Source organism: Alosa alosa, chromosome 14, assembly GCF_017589495.1.
Source record: "Alosa alosa isolate M-15738 ecotype Scorff River chromosome 14, AALO_Geno_1.1, whole genome shotgun sequence".
Classification (NCBI taxonomy): domain Eukaryota; kingdom Metazoa; phylum Chordata; class Actinopteri; order Clupeiformes; family Clupeidae; genus Alosa; species Alosa alosa.
Window position 1 is genome coordinate 15,281,146 of NC_063202.1, and position 22,785 is coordinate 15,303,930.

General features: G+C 47.6%; 1 protein-coding gene across 1 annotated transcript in view; it reads right to left on the bottom strand.

Annotated features, from left to right (window-relative positions):
* madd (MAP-kinase activating death domain) overlaps positions 1 to 22,785 on the bottom strand; it is a 58,135-nt gene that overhangs the window by 19,765 nt on the left and 15,585 nt on the right. The window contains 20 exon segments of the mRNA XM_048263042.1: positions 267 to 323; positions 1,796 to 2,005; positions 2,801 to 2,951; positions 3,337 to 3,523; positions 3,950 to 4,058; positions 6,833 to 6,892; positions 8,808 to 8,870; positions 10,165 to 10,266; positions 10,536 to 10,675; positions 11,120 to 11,373; positions 12,084 to 12,310; positions 12,842 to 12,945; positions 13,331 to 13,490; positions 14,090 to 14,325; positions 14,673 to 14,845; positions 18,420 to 18,500; positions 18,782 to 18,895; positions 19,292 to 19,423; positions 20,450 to 20,587; positions 20,589 to 20,760. Coding sequence (XP_048118999.1) covers positions 267 to 323; positions 1,796 to 2,005; positions 2,801 to 2,951; positions 3,337 to 3,523; positions 3,950 to 4,058; positions 6,833 to 6,892; positions 8,808 to 8,870; positions 10,165 to 10,266; positions 10,536 to 10,675; positions 11,120 to 11,373; positions 12,084 to 12,310; positions 12,842 to 12,945; positions 13,331 to 13,490; positions 14,090 to 14,325; positions 14,673 to 14,845; positions 18,420 to 18,500; positions 18,782 to 18,895; positions 19,292 to 19,423; positions 20,450 to 20,587; positions 20,589 to 20,760 — 2,870 coding nt within the window.

A 22,785-nucleotide genomic window follows, 5' to 3' on the forward strand; every position in this document is an offset into this window, starting at 1 on the left:
AAGTGAAAAGGAGAGGGTAACTACATGAAATCCAAGAAAGAGGTTAGCAAATGTTTACACATTAGTAACAGTGGCAAAGGGTAAGAGGTTAAGTTAAAAAGTTCTACTGCTTAGGTCAACTATTTGTTCTATCTGTTGAAAGCTTTGTCTCTAAGGTAGAGAAGCAGCTCTGAGGAGGATAAGAGACAGGCAAGTCAAAGGGAAGTGGAGTGGTCTGCAAAGACTACAAAGAGTCTAAGTTCTGTTTTGCGCAAGAAGAATCTTACTCTGTTCCTTTTCCAAAGCATTTTGCTTTCTGTTATCCTGGTGCCTGCTCCACAATTCTACCCAAGATGCATTGCAAGCAAGGAGAGAAAGACAGAGAGAGAGTCAGAGAGCTGGTTGAAACTGGCAGTTATGGCGGGTGAGCATTTTAATGAGAGCCAACAGAAAACCGTAAAGATGATTTCAAAAAATAAACGATGCGCATCATCATCCAACTCTAGGACGTTTTGTAATGTTTCCTGAGTAGTTGTGTTTTAGTTGCACTGAGGAGGAGCAACCGATGATTTTGGGCTTCCCACGCCTACCAAAGACACATGACAAAACATCCAGAGCACCAGATCACCCTGAGGCTGGAGAACCACCCAGGAGGGGAGAGAAGTCTAAAGGCTATGGCTCATCGGCCGTCTTTGGCCCCAGACAGGAGGCCGCTGGCGTGGGCTAGCTGTCTGGGGAAGAGGTGGGAGGATATGGGGGGGGTTCTCCAGAGCCAGGGGTGTGGTGACACTCAGGCAGCTGTAGTAAGGAGGCGTGAGATGAGGGTGAGTGAGTGAATGAGTGAGTGAGTGAGTGAGTCCAGCCATCTAGCCAGTGGGTGGGATGGGGGCGTTGCAGAAGCCAGAGGGGAGGAGTGCAAACTTAAAAGGAGGACATTCCGTAGAATTGAGGGTGCATCTCTCCAAAACAAAACCAGGTCGTAGGTCTGGAGGAGAGGTGGAGGTTTATGAGAGTGGACGTCAGGGGAAGGGGGTGGAAGTGGAAAGTCCGTTCCCTGTACACGGGCCCAAAAACCAGGTGCGAGGCTGGCTCTGCATGCCATGCTCTGCCATGCTTGTGGAAAAAGGCACAACCCCAACGGCCTCAAACGGAAGCAACTGCTAATTGGAGTCTTTGTTTTAGTCTTTGGGCCGTTTACAGGGGAGAGATGCTCTGAGGGGTGGGCCATGCTGGAGGGGCCGGGTCACGCCCAGGCCCTCTCCCATCTCTGGGGCACAGGGCTGCAGGTCTGGGGGTTAGCTCTCAAACGGAAACTTACGCTAACATGCATCCACATGGTTAGAGCAGAGGGGGGTGGGTCGAACCAAACAGACTCAAAAAATAAACACAACAACACAAAGCACGCTTTGAACATTCAAGGGGAGGGGGGGGGGCAACACAAACCAGTGGGCGAGAGTGTCACAATATACCCCCAGTGTGTCTACACCAATTAGAAGGGTTTTAGCTAATTACAGCAATGCAGTTCTAATATCAAGAATTAATGCTGCTAAATTATGATAACAAATAAAAAAAAAAAACACTTCCAATAGCTCATATATAGCTTTCATTGATCCCATTGAACAGGTGTAGACCACTTAGGGCCATAGAATGAGACAGTGCCTTTCTGGAGGGAGTGACATTTAAGTACACAGGTCTCCCTTGGAGCTCGGTGGTTCGAGGCCAGGGGGAAGACTGGGTGGGGTGGGGACTCTTCAACAAGCCGGAGTCCCTAGGAGCATGCAGGGAGGGGTGGGTCAGAGTGGGGTGGTGTACACACCAATGGACGCAATAAAATTCTCCTCGTTCAGACTGCGGGTATCGAATTGCCGTGCGCCCTTTCCGGTTGTGGCGGAAGGCGGGTGGAGCTGGAGCCGGGGAACCAGCAGTACGCCGGCGGCCCGGGCGCTCTCCATGCGGCCCGATGGGCTCTCCTTGCTGCCCGGGCTGCTGGCGCCCTCCATGGGGCTGCGCTTCCGCTTCTCGGCCTCTGCGGACGCACGCAGCACAGCGTGGAAGGAGGGAGACAGGAAAAGAAGACAGAGGAAAGAGGAAGACCAAACCACAAACATGGAAATAAAGAGAGAGAGAAAGGGAGAGAAGTCGAACAGAGAGAAAGAGGAGGAGGAGTAGAGACAGTGCAGAGGACAGAGGATCGTCAGAGGATCATCAGAGCTCCAGTGAAGCCCAGTGCTGAAGTTCAGTAGCTAGGGGGGAGTCAGGACGACAACAGGAAATATGAGGTTATGACATTAAAGGAAAACTCTGAGAATTTTTCACATAGATCTCTGTTTCTGCATGATTCTAGCTGTTAGCTGCACTAACTCGAGCTAGGTAGCATTGATCGGTTTTTTTGGACCAACAACAGTACTCAACAGTGCACCACTAACCTCGAGAAACAGAGATCTATGTGAAAAATTGCCGGATTTTTCCTTTAAGGCCCTCTCAACCTACAGGTACTCAAAGAAGACCTAAATGGTTACCTAATGTAATGAAAACATTTATCAATCTACAGTGATTAGGTTTTGTTGATTAGCTCAGCAAGAAAGTCTATTAGCATTTCTGTTGCTACTCAAGGTTGGCAGAAATACTACAGTAGTGGTTACTTGCCTGACTAAAAGTAGCAGTAAACAGGATAAATGTGCTGTGTGGTGTACAGTAGTGTTGTGTCTGTACCTTTGGTTTGGTAGTGGGTGCCTGTGCTGTGTGGTGTAGTGTAGTGTTGTGTCTGTACCTTTGGTTTGGTAGTGGGTGCCTGTGCTGTGTGGTGTAGTATTGTGTCTACCTTTGGTTTGGTAGTGGGTGCGTGCTATCTCCAGCAGGCTGAAGACGCTGGCCATGCCCCCCAGGCCTGCGTTGGTGTACGAGTGTTCCAAGCTGGACACCGTACACTTCAGCAGGTCCAGCATGCCCTTGTACACCTTCCTGTTCACCTCCTGCACGATGGGAGAATGGAGAGGAAAAATGAAGAGCAAAGCACCCATCAAGCACCCATCAAGCACCCATCAAGCACCCATCAAGCACCCATCAAGCACCCATCAAGCACCCATCAAGCACCCATCAAGCACCCATCAAGCACCCATCAAGCACCCATAAAGCACCCATCAAGCACCCATCAAGCACCCATCAAGCACCCATCAAGCACCCATCAAGCACCCATCAAGCACCCATCAAGCACCCATCAAGCACCCATCAAGCACCCATAAAGCACCTTTTTATCAGTTCAAAGTCACTGTAGTAGCCTTTTTCTCATATAAATAATGTCCAGCTGGAAGAGATTTCGGAAAAGTTAACTTTGCCCTTCTCCTTCCATCCACTCACCACGTCCCTGATGACCTCCTGTCGCGCGTCCTCTTCTAATTGGACGGCGCGGTTGAGCTTGCTGAGCACAAAGCCACGCAGCTGTTCGTTCTCCAGTAGACGGCGCACCTTCTTCATGTTGAGCCATCCTACGCCCTGCCCTTCCAGCACGCTCTGGACAACCTCCTTCAGGAACTGCTGGTTCTCGCTGCAGCACAAACACACATCCCACGCGGTAAAGCTTCTCCCCTTTTCATATGCCACTTCATAACACCTAGCATTTTATTTACACTGTTTGTCTTCATTCACTGGCTGCTCTGGGTAGGTATGCACTGCCCTGAACTGTGGCTGGTAGAATTGAAATGTAAATGTTGGCTCTGAGTATTACAATAGCATTTACACCATTGTCATTTATGAAATTTGTTATTGGAGTTTTGATGGGGTTTCATTAGGGAGTTGAATCACATGACCCCTTTTGAAAGCATTAATGGTATTAATGAAATCTAGTGTTAGAGTAGTATAGTCTTGGGTGGTATAGTTAGTGTTAGATTTGCATAGTTAGTGTTAGATTGGTAAATGTGTTAAAGTGGTGTACCGGTAGTTACTATGAGAGAGCTAGAGTGGAGTGTCTGACCTGGTGTTGTTGGCCTTCCCCTGAGGGGAGGGGGACTCTCTCTTTACAGTAGGGCTGTGCTTGATGACCGACGACTTCTGGTCCACCAGAGCTCTGGGACCACGGGCCCCTGTAAGGGCCAAACAGAGTGTGAGGACTGGCCACTGCTCACAGGGAAACTCAGTCTCTCTCACACACACACACACACACACACACACACACACACACACACACACACACACACACACACACACACACACACACACACACACACACACACACACACACACACACACACACACACACACAGTCAATCAAATACAAACCTTTCAACCCCAATGCATGCATACACACTACTCTCCACAAAACACATGCAAAGACATACATTTGACAGGGAAAAACTGAATAAAGAAAAGATATTCATTTTCACAAAACACAAAACATTATTACATTACATTTACATTACATTTAGCAGACACTAAAACATACTATTTGAAGTTAAAAACAAATCTATTGTTCAGACCTGTAATCCAACAACATGCACAAGGAACACAACCTACACGTCTAGATTCACATACAACAGACAACAACAGATTTACAGTAGCACACACACACACACACACACACACACACACACACACACACTTTCACATCGCCCACACACACAGATGGAAATACACAAACACCTCTGAAAGAGAAAAACAAAGCATCCACAGTTGCGGAAGTGACAAGAAACGCTATTCTATGTCATTACAGCACAGGGCTAAGGACATTACAGGAACCACAGTAAGAGGAGAAGGGAGAAGAGCAGAGGAGAAGATTAGACCAGACTACAGGTGGGAGTTGCAGAGAAAAAAATGGTGCCATTTGGGCAACAGAGACCCACACACATACAGAACACACTCACACACACAATAACACACACACACACACACACACACAGGACTGGAGAGTGACAAGAGGAGTGAGAAACGATCTGCATGGCAACAAGACCAATGCATCATGTGTCATGCGAAGAGTCAAATTCTAATGATTACAGCTGTACACACACACACACACACACACACACACACTAACGCCCACCTGCTCAAATGTATGAGGGCACATACACCAAAGATGCAAGTGAGAGCGTAGCAGCATATACACACACACTGAGGGAAATGGTGTGTGCACTGCATACACACTGACCAGATGCCATTGCATGACTAGACAAGACAGTAAGGTGAGTGTGTCCAAACAAACACATACATGAGGAGAGTGTACGAGTGGGACATGGCGATGGCATACCATCAACACACACACACACACACACACACACACACACACACACACACACACACACACACACACACACACACACACACACACTCTTTCCACTGAATGAGGACACCACAGAGAGGGTTGGGCCCATGACCACAGTGTCCAATACATCAAATGTGGCTTTCAGACACACACACTTATCGCTCAGGAAAAACTAGGCTAGCCTACAGTATTTCTCAAATTTCTATTTCAAATTCACTGTTTCACAGGCAGGCTTAACATACAACTGAAACTGATGTAACAGGCTCACAAACTATTCCACACAACGGTGCTGTCAAAAAGAAATTGAAAGAGAAAAACTGAAAGAGAAAGAGAGAAAATAAAAACCAGGGAAAGCCTGACAGTCTGACAGCCCGACTCTGGCAAGTGCACTCCTTACTTTGCTTCTGTGCTGTAGAGCTGTCAACTGTCTGCTGCTGGCTTTGAAAGAGCTGCACTCTCGAAATCAAAAAGGCTGCTTCTATAACTCTGGCAAAAAAAAAAAAAAAAAAACAGGGTCTTCCCATCACTTCTACAAAAGGGCAACACCTTACCGATTATTTTCAACTGAAGCGCAAAGTCTGTCTCTAGTTAGGTTTAAGGTGGCCTCCTTGTTTTGTTTCAACAGATGCCAGGCTGTTGTTCTGGAGATGCAACTTGGACCATCACGAGTTCAACCTTGCCAGACTTTATGACCGCAACAGCTGCATACTGACTCACTTAGAAAATATTTCCTCTGCTAGAAGGCATCAGACCCACCTACAAATACAAATATTGAACGCAGCTCTGCTTTGTACACAGAAGGGCATCTTGGGTCAATATGTAACCCGACAGGGCCGTCTCTAAGTAATCAGAAGGAGAAGTGAGAACCTCCCGCGTGGAAACCTGATCTCCTCCCTGGCCGAAGCCGCGTCTCCTAATCAGCTCAGGGCTTCTGCAGACTGGTACTCTTCTCTCTCCGCTGGTCCCCCGTGACTGACCCGACGCCAACTAGGCCAGCCCGGGATCATCTGGATGTTCTTCGCTTCCATCATCTCCTTACACAGCTCATCCCAGCCACGATGCAGAGGCATCATGCAGTAAGGGCTTTGGCTAATTCGCAGGCAACCGTGCTACTTTAAGACTGAAGTTTAAACGGAAGGCCTCTCTCTTTAGGACTAAAGTTGAGATCAGTTTAACTTTGTTGTGCGTGCGTGCAACATTTTACATCCTAAGGGTTATTTCGCCTGTAATCGCTACAAGGTGCTGAATTTCATTAATATTTCATGGTGTCTCCTCACTACATGGCTCTTTGTCTCTTCATGCCTGACTAGCTTCACTGGGAAAACACTGGGAGTGTGTTTTTGTGTGTGCAATGGGCCCAACCCTGACGGTACACACAACAGGTGAGAGGGGCAGAGATGAGTCTTCGGTCTCCCTCTGATGAATGACAGCCGACGCACGCAACTGCAGCAATGTGTTGACTGGTGGAGTCTCAGAAAAGGTGGGACGGTATGGGTGGATGAAGAGGAAGCAATGGCGCAGTGAGAGAGGGAGGATGCTGGGAGATGTAGTCGACTGGCTTTGGAGAAGCATGCAGCTCGCGCAGCAAAGGGCGGAACCCACCTTCTCCGCTCCCCGGGCCGACCTCTGTTATAATCTCCATTAGAGAATTTAGCCCAAATACTGGACACAAAACCCAGAATTAGTGCAGTGGAAAAGAATGACAGAGAGTGGCACCGGCCCAGACAGAACCAGTCCAAACATCAGCCCACAAACACCAGACACATGTACACACCAACAGAGCACACAGAGAAAGAGAGGTCCATAGATACAGGAGAGAGAGAAAGAGAGAGAGAGAGATAGAAGCAGAGGGAGGGAGAGAGAGAGACAGAGAAGCAGAGAGAGAGAAAGAAGCAGAGAGAGAGAGAGAGAAAAAGCACATTCCAGAGTAGAACTGCGCAGGTGTGACTCCTGTTTGTTCTACTGTTCTACTGTTGTTCTGGAGACTACATCAAGCTGCCTTGTGTGGGAGTAAAGACAATATTTAACTTTGTTTTGGGCCAAACAGCTGGAAATAGCCTAACAACTATCATTTTCATTAGTAAAGAAAAAGTTTCCTAATAGAGGTGTATTGGTCTTCTTTTCTTCACATATGAAAGCCAAAAAAAAAAAAAAAAAAAAAAAAAAAAGACAGCATGCATTGCAAAATAATAAAGTGAATCTAATCCAAAGATAACATATGCTCCAACTACTCCAAAATCTCCTCCTACGAAACAAAATGGAACCTGTCCAAATGGAAATTCCTACGAAACAAAATGGTACCTGTCAGGTTTATGATCAAGACCTGCTTAACATCTGCGCAAAATGGATCCTTTCCAGCTCATAAAAAGGTCATAGTGACCACGGCGACACAACAAAAAGATGAGCTGAATTCTTCGAGGGGACGTTTAAGAAGAACCATATTAGGCTAAAAGCACTTTTAATGACAGGAAGAGCACATCAGAGACCACTTTATGAGACAGAATCGTGTTACACCACACAAGATGATCTCTGCAATTTTCTTTGAGTGCACATTTAGGGAATTGAAGGAAAATTGTGAGAGAGTGTGTGTGTGTGTGTGTGTGTGTGTGTGTGTGTGTGTGTGTGTGTGTGTGTGTGTGTGTGTGTGTGTGTGTGTGTGTGTGTCAAGAAAATACGGAGCTTTCAGAGGCCAAAATCTGGAATGCACTGATACAAGATTGGGCAGATGTCGGTTCCAGTCATGTGGTCCAACTCCTGACCGCGTCTCCCACACAGCTTTGCAGAGGCAGTGAAAACAGTGGGCGGCCCGTAGTCCAGTCCCACACACACCACACCAGCCTTGCACCGCTGCCGACCGAGACTGGACCCGCACAAAGCAGCCGAAGGGTTAATAAACCCTTCGCCCTGGAGCAGGGTTGTGGCAGTCTTACCCATTCCATTTCAATGCCACAAAAAACACAGACTGGGACCCCCTCAGCAGCATCCACTTGGGTTTCACCAATCAACATCCAATTTTCAAGTTTCTTTGACAGGAATTGCCAGAAACTGTTGCACGATTGAAATGGAATGGACCCTGAACTACCATTGGCAGTTGTTGAGAGACAGACCAAAACACACCACCACATCACACCACACCACACCATACCACATCTCATTCCGAGAGGCTTCTGAGGTCCTCAGAGACAGAGAGAGAGAGAGAAAGAGAGCTAGATAGATAGATAGATAGATAGATAGATAGATAGATAGATAGAGAGAGAGAGAGAGAGAGAGAGAGAGAGAGAGAGGGGAGAGAGTGAGAGAGTATGATCAAGACCCAAACCCCCAGTCCAAGAAGAGAAGCAGACGGGAGATAGTGGAGGGGGGAGTGGGTGTACGATCACAAATGCAGGCAAATGTTGGCTAGCTTTCACCTGAGCCATGTTTAGACTGCAGCAGCTCTGAGCGGTTCTCATAGGGTTTACTGTAGGAGTCAAAGTTAATGGGGGGGCTATGGAGATACACAGCAAACTACCACACCAAACCAGAGGGTGGGGGGGCAGGGCAGGGCAGGGCAGGGTCTCACACAGTGAACACGTACCCGGGCTTTCAGGCTCATCAGCATCATCATCATCATCATCATCATCATCATCATCATCGTCGTCTGAGCGACAAAGACAAGTCACATCAATCCATTTCAAAAGTCATGGCAGAGGAAATCACAGGACTTATGGCAGCTATTTCCATGAAGTGCATGAGTTGAGACACATGCCATTACGGTCTCCCCAATGCCAGTTACCTACTGAGGACCCGTGTTCCTACACAATTCGGAGACTATGCAGGAGCATTGCTTAAAAAACTGGGTATTTCTGATGTTAAATAAATAATGGCAATTCAACTATTTTAGTCATTGTTAACCAGGCATTGCGTTCACTTCCAGAATAGTGCCATGTTTGAACTACACAAGGGGAAAGAAGGAATGAAGCATTCCTACCAACCTTCCTCCACTTCCTCTAGGTCAAAATTAAAGTATTCTTGGGGTACAATAATGTCAGAAATAAAATGCAAAACCAGGGCATTGGAGGAAAGAAGAAGAAGCAAAGAAAGAGAGAGAGTGAGGAACCAAAAAAGGATTCAGGAACAATTCCTGCCTTACGATTCATGTGTAAGACTTCAGCCCAACGCCTGCAATGCTGAAATGCAGGTTTAAGGTGAAGAGGACCTTTGTAAATGTATATGTTCCTCTACAGTGAATACACTTAAGTAAAATGTATATGCTACACATAATGGTGATTGATTCAGAAGGATCACCTAAACCACTGATTTGTACACAGCTTACTGTAATTCACAGTGAACAGATGCTAGATGGAGATAAACAATACGGCTGGGTGCACGCGAAAATGATTAATCCAGGGATACATGGAGATTTATTGTCTACTTTCTCCTCAGAGTATGGCTATGCACTGATACTTGCTATACTACCTACACACCTGCTACCCTAATACATCCAAGTTCCACTTTGTACCTACATAAAAATACTGATGCAGAAAGAGAGAGTAAGAGCAGAGAGATACTTCAGAGAGAGAGAGAGAGAGAGAGGGAGAGACAGAGAGATGGGGGGAGGGAGAGACTGAGAGACAGGGTGAGGGAGAAAAAGGGAGATAAAGTGAGAGAGAGAAAGACAGAGAGAGAGAGAGAGAGAGGATAACAGAGAGAAGAAGAGTGAGGGATCATCTGGAGGGAGAGAGGAGGTGAGAAGAGTGCTGAATGATGGGGAATGGATGAGGGGATGAATGAGAGTGGTCATCTGGAGGAGAGCAGAGCTGAGCAGATCAGACCAGACAGAACAGGACGGGACAGATGAATGGACAGATAGGGGGGAGAGAGAGAGACGGAGAGATAGAGGGAGGAGGGAGGGGAGGGGAGGGGAGGGGAGGGGAGGGATGCAGGCGATCTACCTTTGAGACTGGGGAAGGGTGTGGCCTTCTCCCTGGCGGCCTTGTTGGGCAGAGCCAGGTTGGACAGACTGAAGCTGGTGCCGTGGTTCTTGTACAGGTTACCTGCAAACACACACACAGTCAGCCTTTAGAGAAGACCGCCCAGACAGCCTAATCCACAGCCACGGTTTCAGTTACACAGCTGGGGAAACTTAGAGGAAGGAACACCTGAGAAGCGTCTTTGTATATCATGAGGCTCTGAGAGGTCCTGTACTTACACATTACCAAGTATGTCTGTAATAGTCCATTATCAGATTAATTTCATCAGATCATCTTATTGTATAATAGGCTTTCTAATGGATCCATCCATCGATCAATGATAACAGCCTTACTGGCAAATGACATGAGGCCTCCAAATCCGTCGCCGCTGTTGTTGGAGATGGTTGAGTTGGGCGAGCTGTTGCGGGAGTCTCCCTCACCGTCCGACTCCCCTGGGAGCTTGAGACTGCTGGGCCGTAGGGGGCGCTGTGGCCTGAGAGAACCAATCACACAGCACAGAATGAGGGCAGAAGAAGTGTGAAAGGTTCAGAACCAACAGTATGAGAAATATCATACTTTGAAAAGAAAACCAGCCAAGGACAAGGGCAATTAGGGCAATTAGATAACAGAAGAGAAAGACAGAACCTTCAAAACGGAGTTCACAAATAACCAACTGAGAACTGAGTTCATAAATAACCAATTATTACTGACCAGATAAGTACAGCCAGTGAGACCTACAGCCTTGTACAGCCTTGAATGGGGATACATCATGTCTCTAAACTACACACCCTCGCTTTCAATGTTCAATGAACTGTGAGAGTGGGACCCCACAGAGTGTGTGTGCACATACTTGTTGGAGTGGGACCGGGGAGAGAGACTTGTTGAATAAGCTATTGGGAGTGGGAGCAGAGAGTGTGTGTGGTGTGTGTGCACGTACTTGTTTCCGTTGAGGTTCTGGCTAAAGCGCGGGGTGTAGCTCTCCTCCTGCTCCTCGCTGTCTGCATCATCCTCCGCAGGGAAGCCATACTGAGGCTCAAAGTAAGGGTTATCATACTCCTTCTTCTTATTGGCCGGGTCTGAAGAGGTGGGCTCAGGGCTGGGGCGGGAGAAAGGCTGGCCAGCCAATCCTGGGACAGCGTTCTTGAGGGCGGCGCTAGCAGATGCCTCCATCTCAGCAGGCTCAGGCTGCTCCTAAGGGATAGGGGCAGACCTGTCAGAACACTAGACACCAACCACAACACAACAAATACTAAAGCTGACACTATTCCATTCACTCAATATACTCATTCAATACCCAACCAAAATATCTTAAGAGTTAAAAATGTTCCTTACTTCTTAGCTATTACAAAATTTTGATAGACAGTTAATTGATCCTTATTTCACAAATGATATGACCATCACAAAATCCATTTTTTTGTGGTGACCAAGTCAGTTGACATTTACATTTATTCACTTAACAGACGCTTTTATCCAAAGTGACTTACATCAATTATACTACAAGGGCCATTCTCCCCAGAGCAACGCAGGGTTAAATGCCTTGCTCAAGGGCACAATGGTGGAAGCCAGGAATTGAACCCACAACTTATACGGAATTTAAAGACCTATCCCTTCCATTAGCAAGCCTTTCTGCACCACAGAGCCAGCGCTCAGTCCATGTGTGGCGATGTGGTGTTGTTTCAGCGGTACTGACGTGCTTGACCCCCCCATAGACCCAGTGTGTGGTGTTGTTTCAGCGGTACTAACGTGGTTGACCCCCCATAGACCCAGTGTGTGGTGTTGTTTCAGCGGTACTGACGTGGTTGACCCCCCCATAGACCCAGTGTGTGGTGTTGTTTCAGTGGTACTGACGTGGTTGACCCCCCCATAGACCCAGTGTGTGGTGTTGTTTCAGTGGTACTGACGTGGTTGACCCCCTGGATGATGGTGCTGGGGCTGGAGCTGGCCGTGGTGCTGGAGCTAGAGCGCAGCGGCTGGCCCTCTGATGCCTCCGCTGGACCCTCCCCCTCGCCCTCGACCTCCGCCTCGACCGCGGTCTCCGTGGCCTCCTCCCCCTCCTTGTACTCCTGGAAGTCGTGGAACTCCACCTCACTGGCATCCCCCAGCGCTGCGTGCCCCAGCGGATCCACATCTGAGGACAAACAACAAACACAGAATCACTCCGTTACACAACGACCACTCAGAATCACTCCGTTACACGACGACCACACAGAATCACTCCGTTACACAACGACCACTCAGAATCACTCCGTTACACAACGACCACACAGAATCACATTCAGGTGTTTCACTATCTACGATCGAAACCTCTGTACCACATATAATAGTCTGTTTCTATATAAGAGAGTTAGTACACACAAGGAGTTTGGTTTAGGCCAATGGCATCACTCTAGTAGTAAAGACGATATGAAGACAATTAACATACTATACAACATATAGACAATATTACAAATACAATGTCAAATACACAGACAATATCCATTAATTAGGACACATATGCAAGCAAAAATAAAACTGTATAAAAGACAAACAGCGTACATAAGATGCACAGCATTATAACAGCAGTATCTGATTAAGAAACTGCAAATAAATCTCAATTACAGCATGATGCAATGATGTAAATGATGTTTGGCTCGATTTACAGCAGAAGTCAGCAACTTACTTGGAGTGTCTCCCGAAATGTCCCCTTTGATCATCTCATTCACAAAGTCCCCCAGGGAGGAGTAGGATGAACTGGAGTCATCATAGCCTTCACTGTCACTGCCACTATAACACACACACACACATACACACACACACACACACACACACACACACACAAAAATTAGAAACATTCAACAGGCTGATCACTACTCTTCCAGAATGACAGTAATACATCATTCAACACATGTTCCATTACAGCCCTGTTCTGCTGTGCATTAGTCTCCTATTGCTGTTCATCACACACATACACACACACATAGTCAGTGTTTAATTTATTTGATTGATTATTTAATTTTATTATTATTATTTTTCAGTGCTAGTGCCTCAGCCTAGAAGGTCTGTGTGTGTCTGTGTGTGTCTGTGTGTGTCTGTGTGTGTCTGTGTGTGTCTGTGTGTGTCTGTGTGTGTCTGTGTGTGTCTGTGTGTGTGTGTGCGGTGCGGTGCGCACCTGTCATCGGTAGGGTCCGAGTCGTTGGCCTCTTCCTCGAGTGGGCCGCTGATGGCCTCAGCCAGCTGAGACGAGCCGTCGTACACGCGGTAGAAGACCGGCTGCAGCTGGTGTGCGTACCACTTGGGCTTGTCTCCAATCAGAGAGGGATCAAACACATCTGGTGCCCAGAGAAGGAGAGGAGAGAGGGAGGGAGAGGAGAGAGGGGAGAGGAGAGAGGGAGGGAGAGGGGAAGAGAGAGAGGGAGAGGGAGAGGGGGAGAGAGAGAGTAAGAGGAGAGGAGAGAGGGAGAGAGAGAGGAGAGGAGAGAGGGGGAGAGAAGGAGAGGAGAGAGGGAGAGAGAGGGGGAGAAAGAGGGGGGGGAGGAGGAGAAAGAGGGGGAGAGGAAAGGAGAGAGGGGGAGAGAGGCAGAAAATGACACAGACAGAGAATTTGTTGCACAGGGATAACCACTACCCACAACACGAACAACAGCATCCTTTCAGTGTTTAATTTATTTTATTGATTTGTTTTTTCTTATTATTATTTTATTTGTCCTTCATGCTTTTAATTAGTATTGCTTGTTATTCTGTTCTCCGATGGTGTGAAGCAAATTTAATTGCCTTCATGTACAAAATGTGCTGCATACGTAACTAAAACGGCCTTGAACAAAAGGAGCAGACATTTATTCTTCTTCATAACAGACAGAGGCAGAGGCTCGACACAGAAATGAGGCAGAGGCCCAGTGTGTGAAGGGGAGTGTAGTGGGGAAGTCCTTACTGTTGTGGATCCTCTGGAAGGCCAGGTTGGTGGGGTTGAGGGCCCACTCCCCGTAGTACTCCACGGCCTGCGTGTGCGAGAGCTTGTCGGCGAACCCAGAGCGGCGCGGTCGGGAGGCCAGGAAGGAGGTAGCCTGGAAGGCCACCACGGGCCGAGGGAAGAGGCGCAGCGTGCGCGTGTGCATTTGGAACCCCTGCAGGACGTTCGGCGAGTTGAAGAACCTCACCATGGCAACCCTGAGGACGAGAGGAAGGGAGGGAGGGAGGGAGGGAGATGAATTACAGCATCCAACGCTTTGAAATGCAAAGATGAAATGGAAAAAAATGGCTGTGGTGAAGTGCTGGGCCAAATGGGCTTAATAAAGGGCAGGTTGAGTCTGAACACAGCGGGATTTTTATAAAAGTTTTCAGTATTTTTCAGAAAATGTTTCAGGGGGAGGAAAATTACGGGCAATTATGTGGAGCTTTTAAGCACTTCAGGAACACTAAAGAAAAAATGGCACTTATCACTTAGCAGTTGCCCCATTAACAAAAAAAAGAAAGAAAATAAGGAGGTGTGGCATTAAGCATTTCACAATCCTTGCCTGGTGGCCACGTCCACAGAGTCGACGTCGTTGCCGTAGATGAGGGGGTTGAACTCGGTAGAGGACGGCGAGGCCTTGTCCCGACTGGGCGGGAGCAACGGCAGCTCCTGGCCCTCCTGGAACTTCTCAAAGTTGAGGATGGGCTGCGTGTTGAGACTCATGCTGGCCAGCGCCTGGGCCAGGATGGACGGACAGATGGACAGATGAAGAGACCGAGGGAGAGGAAGGAAGAAGATAATGTTAGAGGAAACATGTCTGATTGGGGTGGGGTGGGATGGGGTAAGGGGGGAGGGGTGTGACTCAGCAGCACAGTCACCTCAGGCATCAGCTTGAGTCTGGCAGCTTGCCAGCTAACCTGACTGGGCCCTGCTAGCTCCTCAGCTAACCTGGCTGGGCCCTGCTAGCGCTTCAGCCAACCTGACTGGGCCCTGCTAGCGCCTCAGCTAACCTGACTGGGCCCTACTAGCGCCTTAGCTAACCTGTCTGGGCCCTGCTAGCGTCTTAGCTAACCTGGCTGGGCCCTACTAGCGCCTAAGCTAACCTGACTGGGCCCTGCCAGCACCTTAGCTAACCTGACTGACTAGCCCCTCCAGAGCAGAGCAGGTGAATAGTGAGATAAGAAATGCTGACTTCATTTGGGCTAGATTGGAAGTGTCTAGAGTGCCTTCTCAGAACACAGCAGTGTTCTGTATTTTAACCTTAGCAAGTGGTAGTTGCTTGGCTAGGCAGGAGGAGGAAGTACACATTCAGCTCCAGGTGAGAGAGCTGAACGCAGATACATGAGGCTTCTCTGAGGAGACTAATGCCTGATATGAGAGTGCTGAGGATTTAAGGGTCAAAGAGAGGGTCAGGAGAGAGAGAGATAGAGGGGGGAGAGAGAAGAGAGAAGGGGGGGTGGATTTAGGGGAGGATTCACCACACAAGCCATTTAAGGAAGCACTCTGGGAATGCTGGCAACCTGTTGGTTAATGATTAGCAACCGCTAATTCGGTCAAGTCAGTCTGCTTATGGGCACGCAGCAACAACAACAGCTAACATTTTAAAAGCCAGACAATTATCCGTTCCATTTATGAGACTGCTTTTTTTACTCTCTTTCTGAGAATGCTTTGGTTTAAAAGCACAACAGACATCACCAGTAAATGCACCAGCACATTCGGTCATGCTTGAGCCAAACTTGAGCACTGCGTGAGTGGGGAGTGGAGGAAGTGATTTAGTCCGTCGCAAGGCTGTGGACATCTCAATCGATGGGGCACAGGTGGAACAAACAGCAGATGAGGAACAGGCAAAGGGTCTAAGGAGATGGGGGGGTTGAAAGGGGTCCATGCAGTGGGCATGGCAACATTCCAGGGCAGGGAAAGATCGGGGGGGATTGGTTTTTGGTTGTCGGAACCTTGGAGTCGGAGGCGAAGATCTGCTTTTGGGTGATGGCAGTCAACCTAACCAGACACTGAAGGGAGGACAAGAGAGATGGCACGAAAAAAGTCACGTGACAGGAAGCAAACAGGAGCCAATCGCTGGGCAGGATTGGGACCAGAGTGGGACACACGAGACAAACACATGGGCGGTTGAGAGGAAGTGGAGGAGGGGCGAGGCAAAGTGCACAAGAGAGAGGGAAACCAAATGACACAGTAGGTGAGTGAAAGTGAGTGAGTCAGGGATGTGTGTGAGTGAATCAAGGATGTGTGTGAGTGAGTCAGGGATGTGTGTGAGTGAGTGAAAGTCAGAGAGTGAGTGTGAGTGAATAGAGGTAAAAATAGACAGACAAAGACAAACAGATGGACAGACAGACCAATAGTTAGACTCTTGAGGCTGCTTTCCAGTACATGAATTAAGCCTAGTCTTGGACTAACAGGATTTCAATGAAAATCTCCACTGAAAAAAAGCTTCTAGTCCAGGACTAGGCTTAATCCATGTATGGCAAACCACCCTTTTGGTCCATCAGGACACAGAAGAGAGAACACAAAGCAGCACAGTGCACAGAGGAGGGTCACAGGGGTGAACACACAGACCCACTGCAGGACAGATGGACAGAGCAGACCAGTCAGCCGCTTTAAAAGACCGGGCGGCTCATGATTAGCCCCAGGGGCAACCAGTGGGAGGGGGAGGGGGGAATGGGGGTGGAGCACAGACAGGGCTAGCAGATGACAATCACACAGGCTTCATTATTCCACTGTTCTCAGGGTGGAGGATCGGAGGAGAGAAAAGACCCACAATGCACCACTTCCATCTCCCAGCGCTAAAGACGACTCATTTCAGCGCTAATGTCTGTATAGCACTGCTGGAGCGCTATTCTTAGACGTGGGAGCAGACATACACAGCGACAAATTACCAGTGCTGTAAATGACTGCAATAGAGGGCATTTCAAGACTCTTTCGTATGTGCCCATGGCATTTCTCTTGTCTCTAGTGGTACACAAAGATTTTAAGGCCAGTGTACTGTTGCCACGTTTCTAGTAAAAATGACTGAAGGTGGGGTTGGTCAGAAACATCCATACTCTCTTACCTGCAGACAGGGATCAGACACACACACACACACACACACACACACACACACACACACACAGTACTTTCAGTCAGGGAATCTATTGTGGAGTCCATCTACAGTACACACAGCACTAGGGTGAGGGGCTACGGAATCACAACACTAAATGTCTACTTTTCTGGGTCTGATTCAGAGTGCATCCATTGGTCACATTAATTACACTAACATGGGAGCCATTGGCAAATTAGTAAGTGTATCTACAGCAATTAATATGTGTTCTCAAACAAAAACATACCAAATAAGAGTTTCAAAATAAGATTAGAGAAAATAAGACTAGAGATGTTAGAAATGGAAAAAAGCGTCTAGCTCTGGTTAGGTATGAGCGGTCTTTGAATCAGTCCCATGTTCTACACTTGCTACAGTGGTTCTACAGTGGTGCGGATTAGTAAAGAGGGACTACAGTTAGGACTGGGATCCACCACTGCACGTCCCTGTTTCACATTTTACCTGCAGGAACTGGAATGTGAAGACAGAAGAGGGAGAGAAAACTTATTGTGGTTAAGGCAAAGGCAACAATAACCAACAACACATTTGGACAGAAAGAACACATAAATACATAACCCTGTAGCTTTTTGCCCAGTATTTTCTGGACCAGGGGAAATATGTCAGAATATAGCCAAACTCTGTCAGACAAAACAAACAAACAAAAGACACACGCGCTCTATTTACGCTTTGTTCCATGGCCAAAAATAAAAGGTAGATTATAAGTTCACTCCGCTCGTGGTACTGCAACATTCTCTAGGTCAATAGGATCTTGTACCGGGCCAAATCACCTGATGCCTTGGCAAAGTGTCAGTACTACACAGGCTTCAGCTCAGCTCCAGCTCACCCACATGAGCGGAGACAACAGTGCAGCCGTGGGCACGCCTCTCACGGAGACGGTTTCAACAGCGGCTTACAATATTATCAGAGCAGCCGTGGCCACAGGGCCAACTGTGTCGTCAGGCAATAATGAGCAAACATGGAGAGAGAGAGAGAGAGAGAGAGAGAGAGAGAGAGAAATGAGAGAGGGAGAGTGTGAGTGAGAAAGAGAGCGAGACAGAGAGAGAGAAAAGAACGAGAGGGAGAGTGTGAGTGAGAAAGAGAGAGCGAGACAGAGAGTGAGTGAGACAGAGAAAGAGGGAGAGAAAGAATGAGAGAGAGGGAGAGAGGGAGAGAGAGAGAGATAGAGAGAGAGAGAGAAAGAGGCACGAGTGAGTGCTGTACCTGCTTTAGGTGTTTCTTGAGCTCAGTCGACTCGGGCTCAGGGAGAGGGGGAAGGATCTCCGCATTGCTGGGTCTGATGACCTGGACGCAAGCAAACAAACAAACAATGTGACATGTGACAACATAGACTGAGAAAATATAGCCTGGGCCAAGGAAAGAGAATGATGGGAGAAAGTGGAACCATTGGTGGAGTGCACATCAGTTACAGAAGGTTCACAATCACAAACCAAAGTGTGTACTAGGAATTTGGACCTTAGCAGGTTAGTAAGTGAGGTTAGTAACTTGACATGAACAAGTGGACACGCATGGAATCAAACACGAGGTGTGTGTCACACACACTGCACCTGGACTAGAGTACCAACCCTGTTGCAGTCGAGATCAACCAGCCACACGTCGTCTGGCATCCTGAACTCGGCCTTGTACAGGAAGAAAGAGGCCGGAACGCCAATGATGTAGGGGGTGGGGGCAAGAAGGAGCTGTGGGGCAAAGCACAGAGGAGAGAGGGGGGCATTAACTACACAACACATTACAGTACGCCACTGCACTCCCTGAGTCAACAAACTATACCAAAATGCATCATCACAACTAAATAATTCAGCATGCCGACCACGTTTATCATACTTGTCACCTTGATTATTATGGATTTCTATGCTTGAGAATAACAGATGAAACTGCCTTTTGTAAAATGTCTTGCCCATTGGGAGCCAACAGTTATAAACAACATTGCATTTGCCGCTTTATCTAGGTTATTAATAACATCCATCTCACATTAATCTTCATTGTTATGCTGCCATTTGCAAAAGCTGGTCTTATTAATTCAGCCGTGGCTGCAGTGCATTAGCGGGGAGAGGGCACATGTGAGTGCCTCCTACCTGCTCTGCGGAGGCCATACACGTGGGCAGCAGAGGAATGACGGGGAACATGTACTCCAGAGGGTAGATCATGGCCACGAACGCCATCACGCTCATGGACAGAGCGTTGTAGTCCCGGGACTGAAGGACCACCTGAGCGGAGGACAGGGACACACACACACACACACACACATTACGCTTCGGCCATATAGCCCAACAACAACTACTATATTACAGTTATATCACTGTTATTATATACAGCCCCAAGGAGTAGCGGTAACGTAACGTCACTGACTGATAATCAAATTGCGAGGTCACTTAAGATAAAAGCGTAGACCTGCTAAATACAAGTCAGCTTTAACTGTAATTTTTAACATTCCACAAACACTGCCAAACACATTATAGTAAACATCCAAAAGTCAACAATATATTAGGAACACAGAAACCTAAAAGGGAGAGTAGCTCAAGAGGATGAGTAAGCACTGTTTTAGGTGTGAGAGGCAGAATGCTTATGTGTCCTGCAAGGCATTTGGCGTTCATGGCGATACGGAACCATGGATAAGCATGCTGCTGCTCGGCCACAAGAGGGACACTCGTTTTTTTTTATCCCTGAGAAGTCCGGTGACCCACGAGCGCTCCACATTACGCATTAGCAGAGTCGTGCTCTCATCTCAAGGGCACTCAACCCGTTATCCTCAGCACAGGCATCCGCGCCAATGACACGGAGCTCGTACGCTCTTTAGTTGCACTGGGGGAGTGGACAAAGGTCAGTCGAGGTCATGGCGGTCAACAGCAATAACAAAGACCAGCAGGAGACCATGGGGACACACGTGTGATGCGTCCTCATTAATATCTTGTGGGTTTGTGTGCATGTGTCTGTGTGGGGGATGGGGTATTATTGATTTTGCTGGGACGCTCTGACACCCGGTTTACGTAATCTCCAAACAAGGAAATTCTTCAATACGTAGAGGGTGAGCATTGCAGAATATGTAAGAAAACAGCTTTTGTGCACATGCATATAGTACATCTTTAATGGTTTCTGCCTTTTTCGGCACGGCACACATATATGTATATGGATGATTCATCTCTTGGGTCTCTTTAACCTGTACAATAGTTCATTGCACTTCCAGTGCGGAACATGCATCCCCGTGTTTCATGCATGTGTCCAGAACATTTTACCTTGTGCTCGAGCAGGATGCAGCTGAGCACCATCAGACAGGCGTCCACCCCCAGCAGCTCCAGAGGCAGGTGCAGGGGGAAGTCCACCATGCAGAAGCGCGAGGAGTCGGGCAGGGCAAAGGTGAGCGCCGGCTGGAGCTTCGTGCGGCAGCACCTCCACGTCCACGCGCCGCTGGCCGGCCACAGGCACGGGCGAGCGCAGCAGCCGGTACACCCACGACTCGATCTCTCGCAGATCCGCCAGCGGAGGGCTGCCTTTCTCCTTCTCCTCCGAGGACAGAGCGCCCGTGAACATGCGCCACATGGTGTCCCTGATGGAGGGGGGAGAGAAGAAAGAGAGAGAGAAAGAGAAAGAGAGAGAGAGAATCTATTGATCAGATGTGTGAACACACAAGGGATTCGGTTCTAGCTGCTGGTGACTCCCACGATATAGGCTACAGATAATATTCATATTTTTTACAAACAATAAACAATAAGCAATGCACAGATTGTAAACAAGTTCAACTGAAGGGGGGGGGGGGGGATGAGAGAGAAGACAGAGGAAGAATGAAGTGAAAAGGGTGGAGAATTCGAGGACCTGGGCTAGATAAGGGCGAAATAAGAGGACCTAAAAAGAAAGAGAAAGAAACCAGAAGACAGAGAGGGGGAGTGAGGAAAAAGAGGGTGAGCGATAGAGTGGGTGGGAAAGAGAGAGAGAGAGAGAGAGAGAGAGAGAAGGGAGAGAGAGAGAGAGAGAGAGAGGTTTTTCTCTCCTACAGGCATGTACTAAGCACACAAACAAAGCCCCTAACCTTGGAATTATCAGGCCCCTAAGTGAGGAGGTGTAAAAATAGCACTGGCATTTATAGGATACGTGCTCTCCGTCAGGTCCTTCACTTACAAGAACACTGCACACATACAGTACAGTACTATTCAAATAGGCTATCTGAGGTTGAGTCTTGCTTAGGATGGAGATTCTGGACCACCAGTGCATACAGATCATATTTCACATTTCTCATGTAGCTGTTTAGGCAAGGCATTGAGCATGCACAGCATTCACTCCTTACTGTATAGTGGCCTTGTTTAACAGGCCTTTTCATACATACAGCAAGCTGGACAATCTCATCCAGTAGATTACAATGCCACTGGGATGAGGGCAGAAAGGCGAGCCTGGCAAGACAACCAATCACTACCTTACTAACTTGACAAGATAACCAATCACTACCTTACTAACCTGACAAGACAACCAATCACTATCAATACCTTACTAACCGGGGGACTAAGAATAATGCGTCTGTATTGTCATTTTTACTTTTATATCCAAACAGGTATACCATTTCAAAGCTTTTCCAATTAAGAGATGACAGAATGTGGTTGTGAAGCATTCAGATGTTAACCTACACACACATATGGGGTGTAGTCTGTATAAGGCTTCCAAATGACATGGCTTATGGTTGTAGTCCATCATCTCCCCTGGGCTTAGCCTAATGCAATCTCAACACCTGTGTTAATTCATTGGCAGGCTATTATAACTAGTAGTAAGCAGCTGTGGGGAAGCAGGTTGACGAGCTCCAACCACAGGCATTGAAATGAGTGCGGCGCTCACACTCCGCTTTTGACGTTTGATTCCATTAGATTCCATTGTTTTCCATAAAAAAACACGCACACCAGCGACCAACTCTGTCGCAGTGCCCGCCGCCACCTTGTCGATTACGATTCAGTTCTATTTTTGCCGGCACCGCTCTGTGAAATTCATTGTTTATCAAATGTTTGTCATGTAAAAACGTCGGCGCTGATGTGCGTGGCAAGTGTCAGTGCATTATTCAGACGCAGACACAAGTGTCCGACGCGTTATTCTTAGTCCCCCGTTGAGTAAGGTAGTGATTGCTTGTCTTGCCAGGCTCGCCTTTGTGCTCTCATCCCAGTGGCATTGTAATCTACTGAATTAATATTTTTGATTAGACTGAATTTTAGATTATCATTTGTGATGCACTGCATTCATTATGAAGACTTGCACCAAAGTATTCTGGAACGCTGCACTGTAACTAAACATCTATCCAGTAAAGCACTCTGTTGCTATAGAGCATCAATTGCTCCAGATGGCCACAGTGGGGGTCTCTGCTATCTGGCTAATTACTATTATTCAGCCCTAATAAAGACCCAGAGGGAGAGAATGACAAACACACACACAGGCCTGACGCACAGAACAGACCAGCCACTGCTCATACACACAAGCAGAGAGAAGTCATTGCTCAATACCAAGCCACTGAGAGGCCACCAACATTAAACATTAGATTAACACAAAGTAGCCCAGTTCTTTTATCCTAACATCACGGCTTCAAACTCTTTTCAAACTC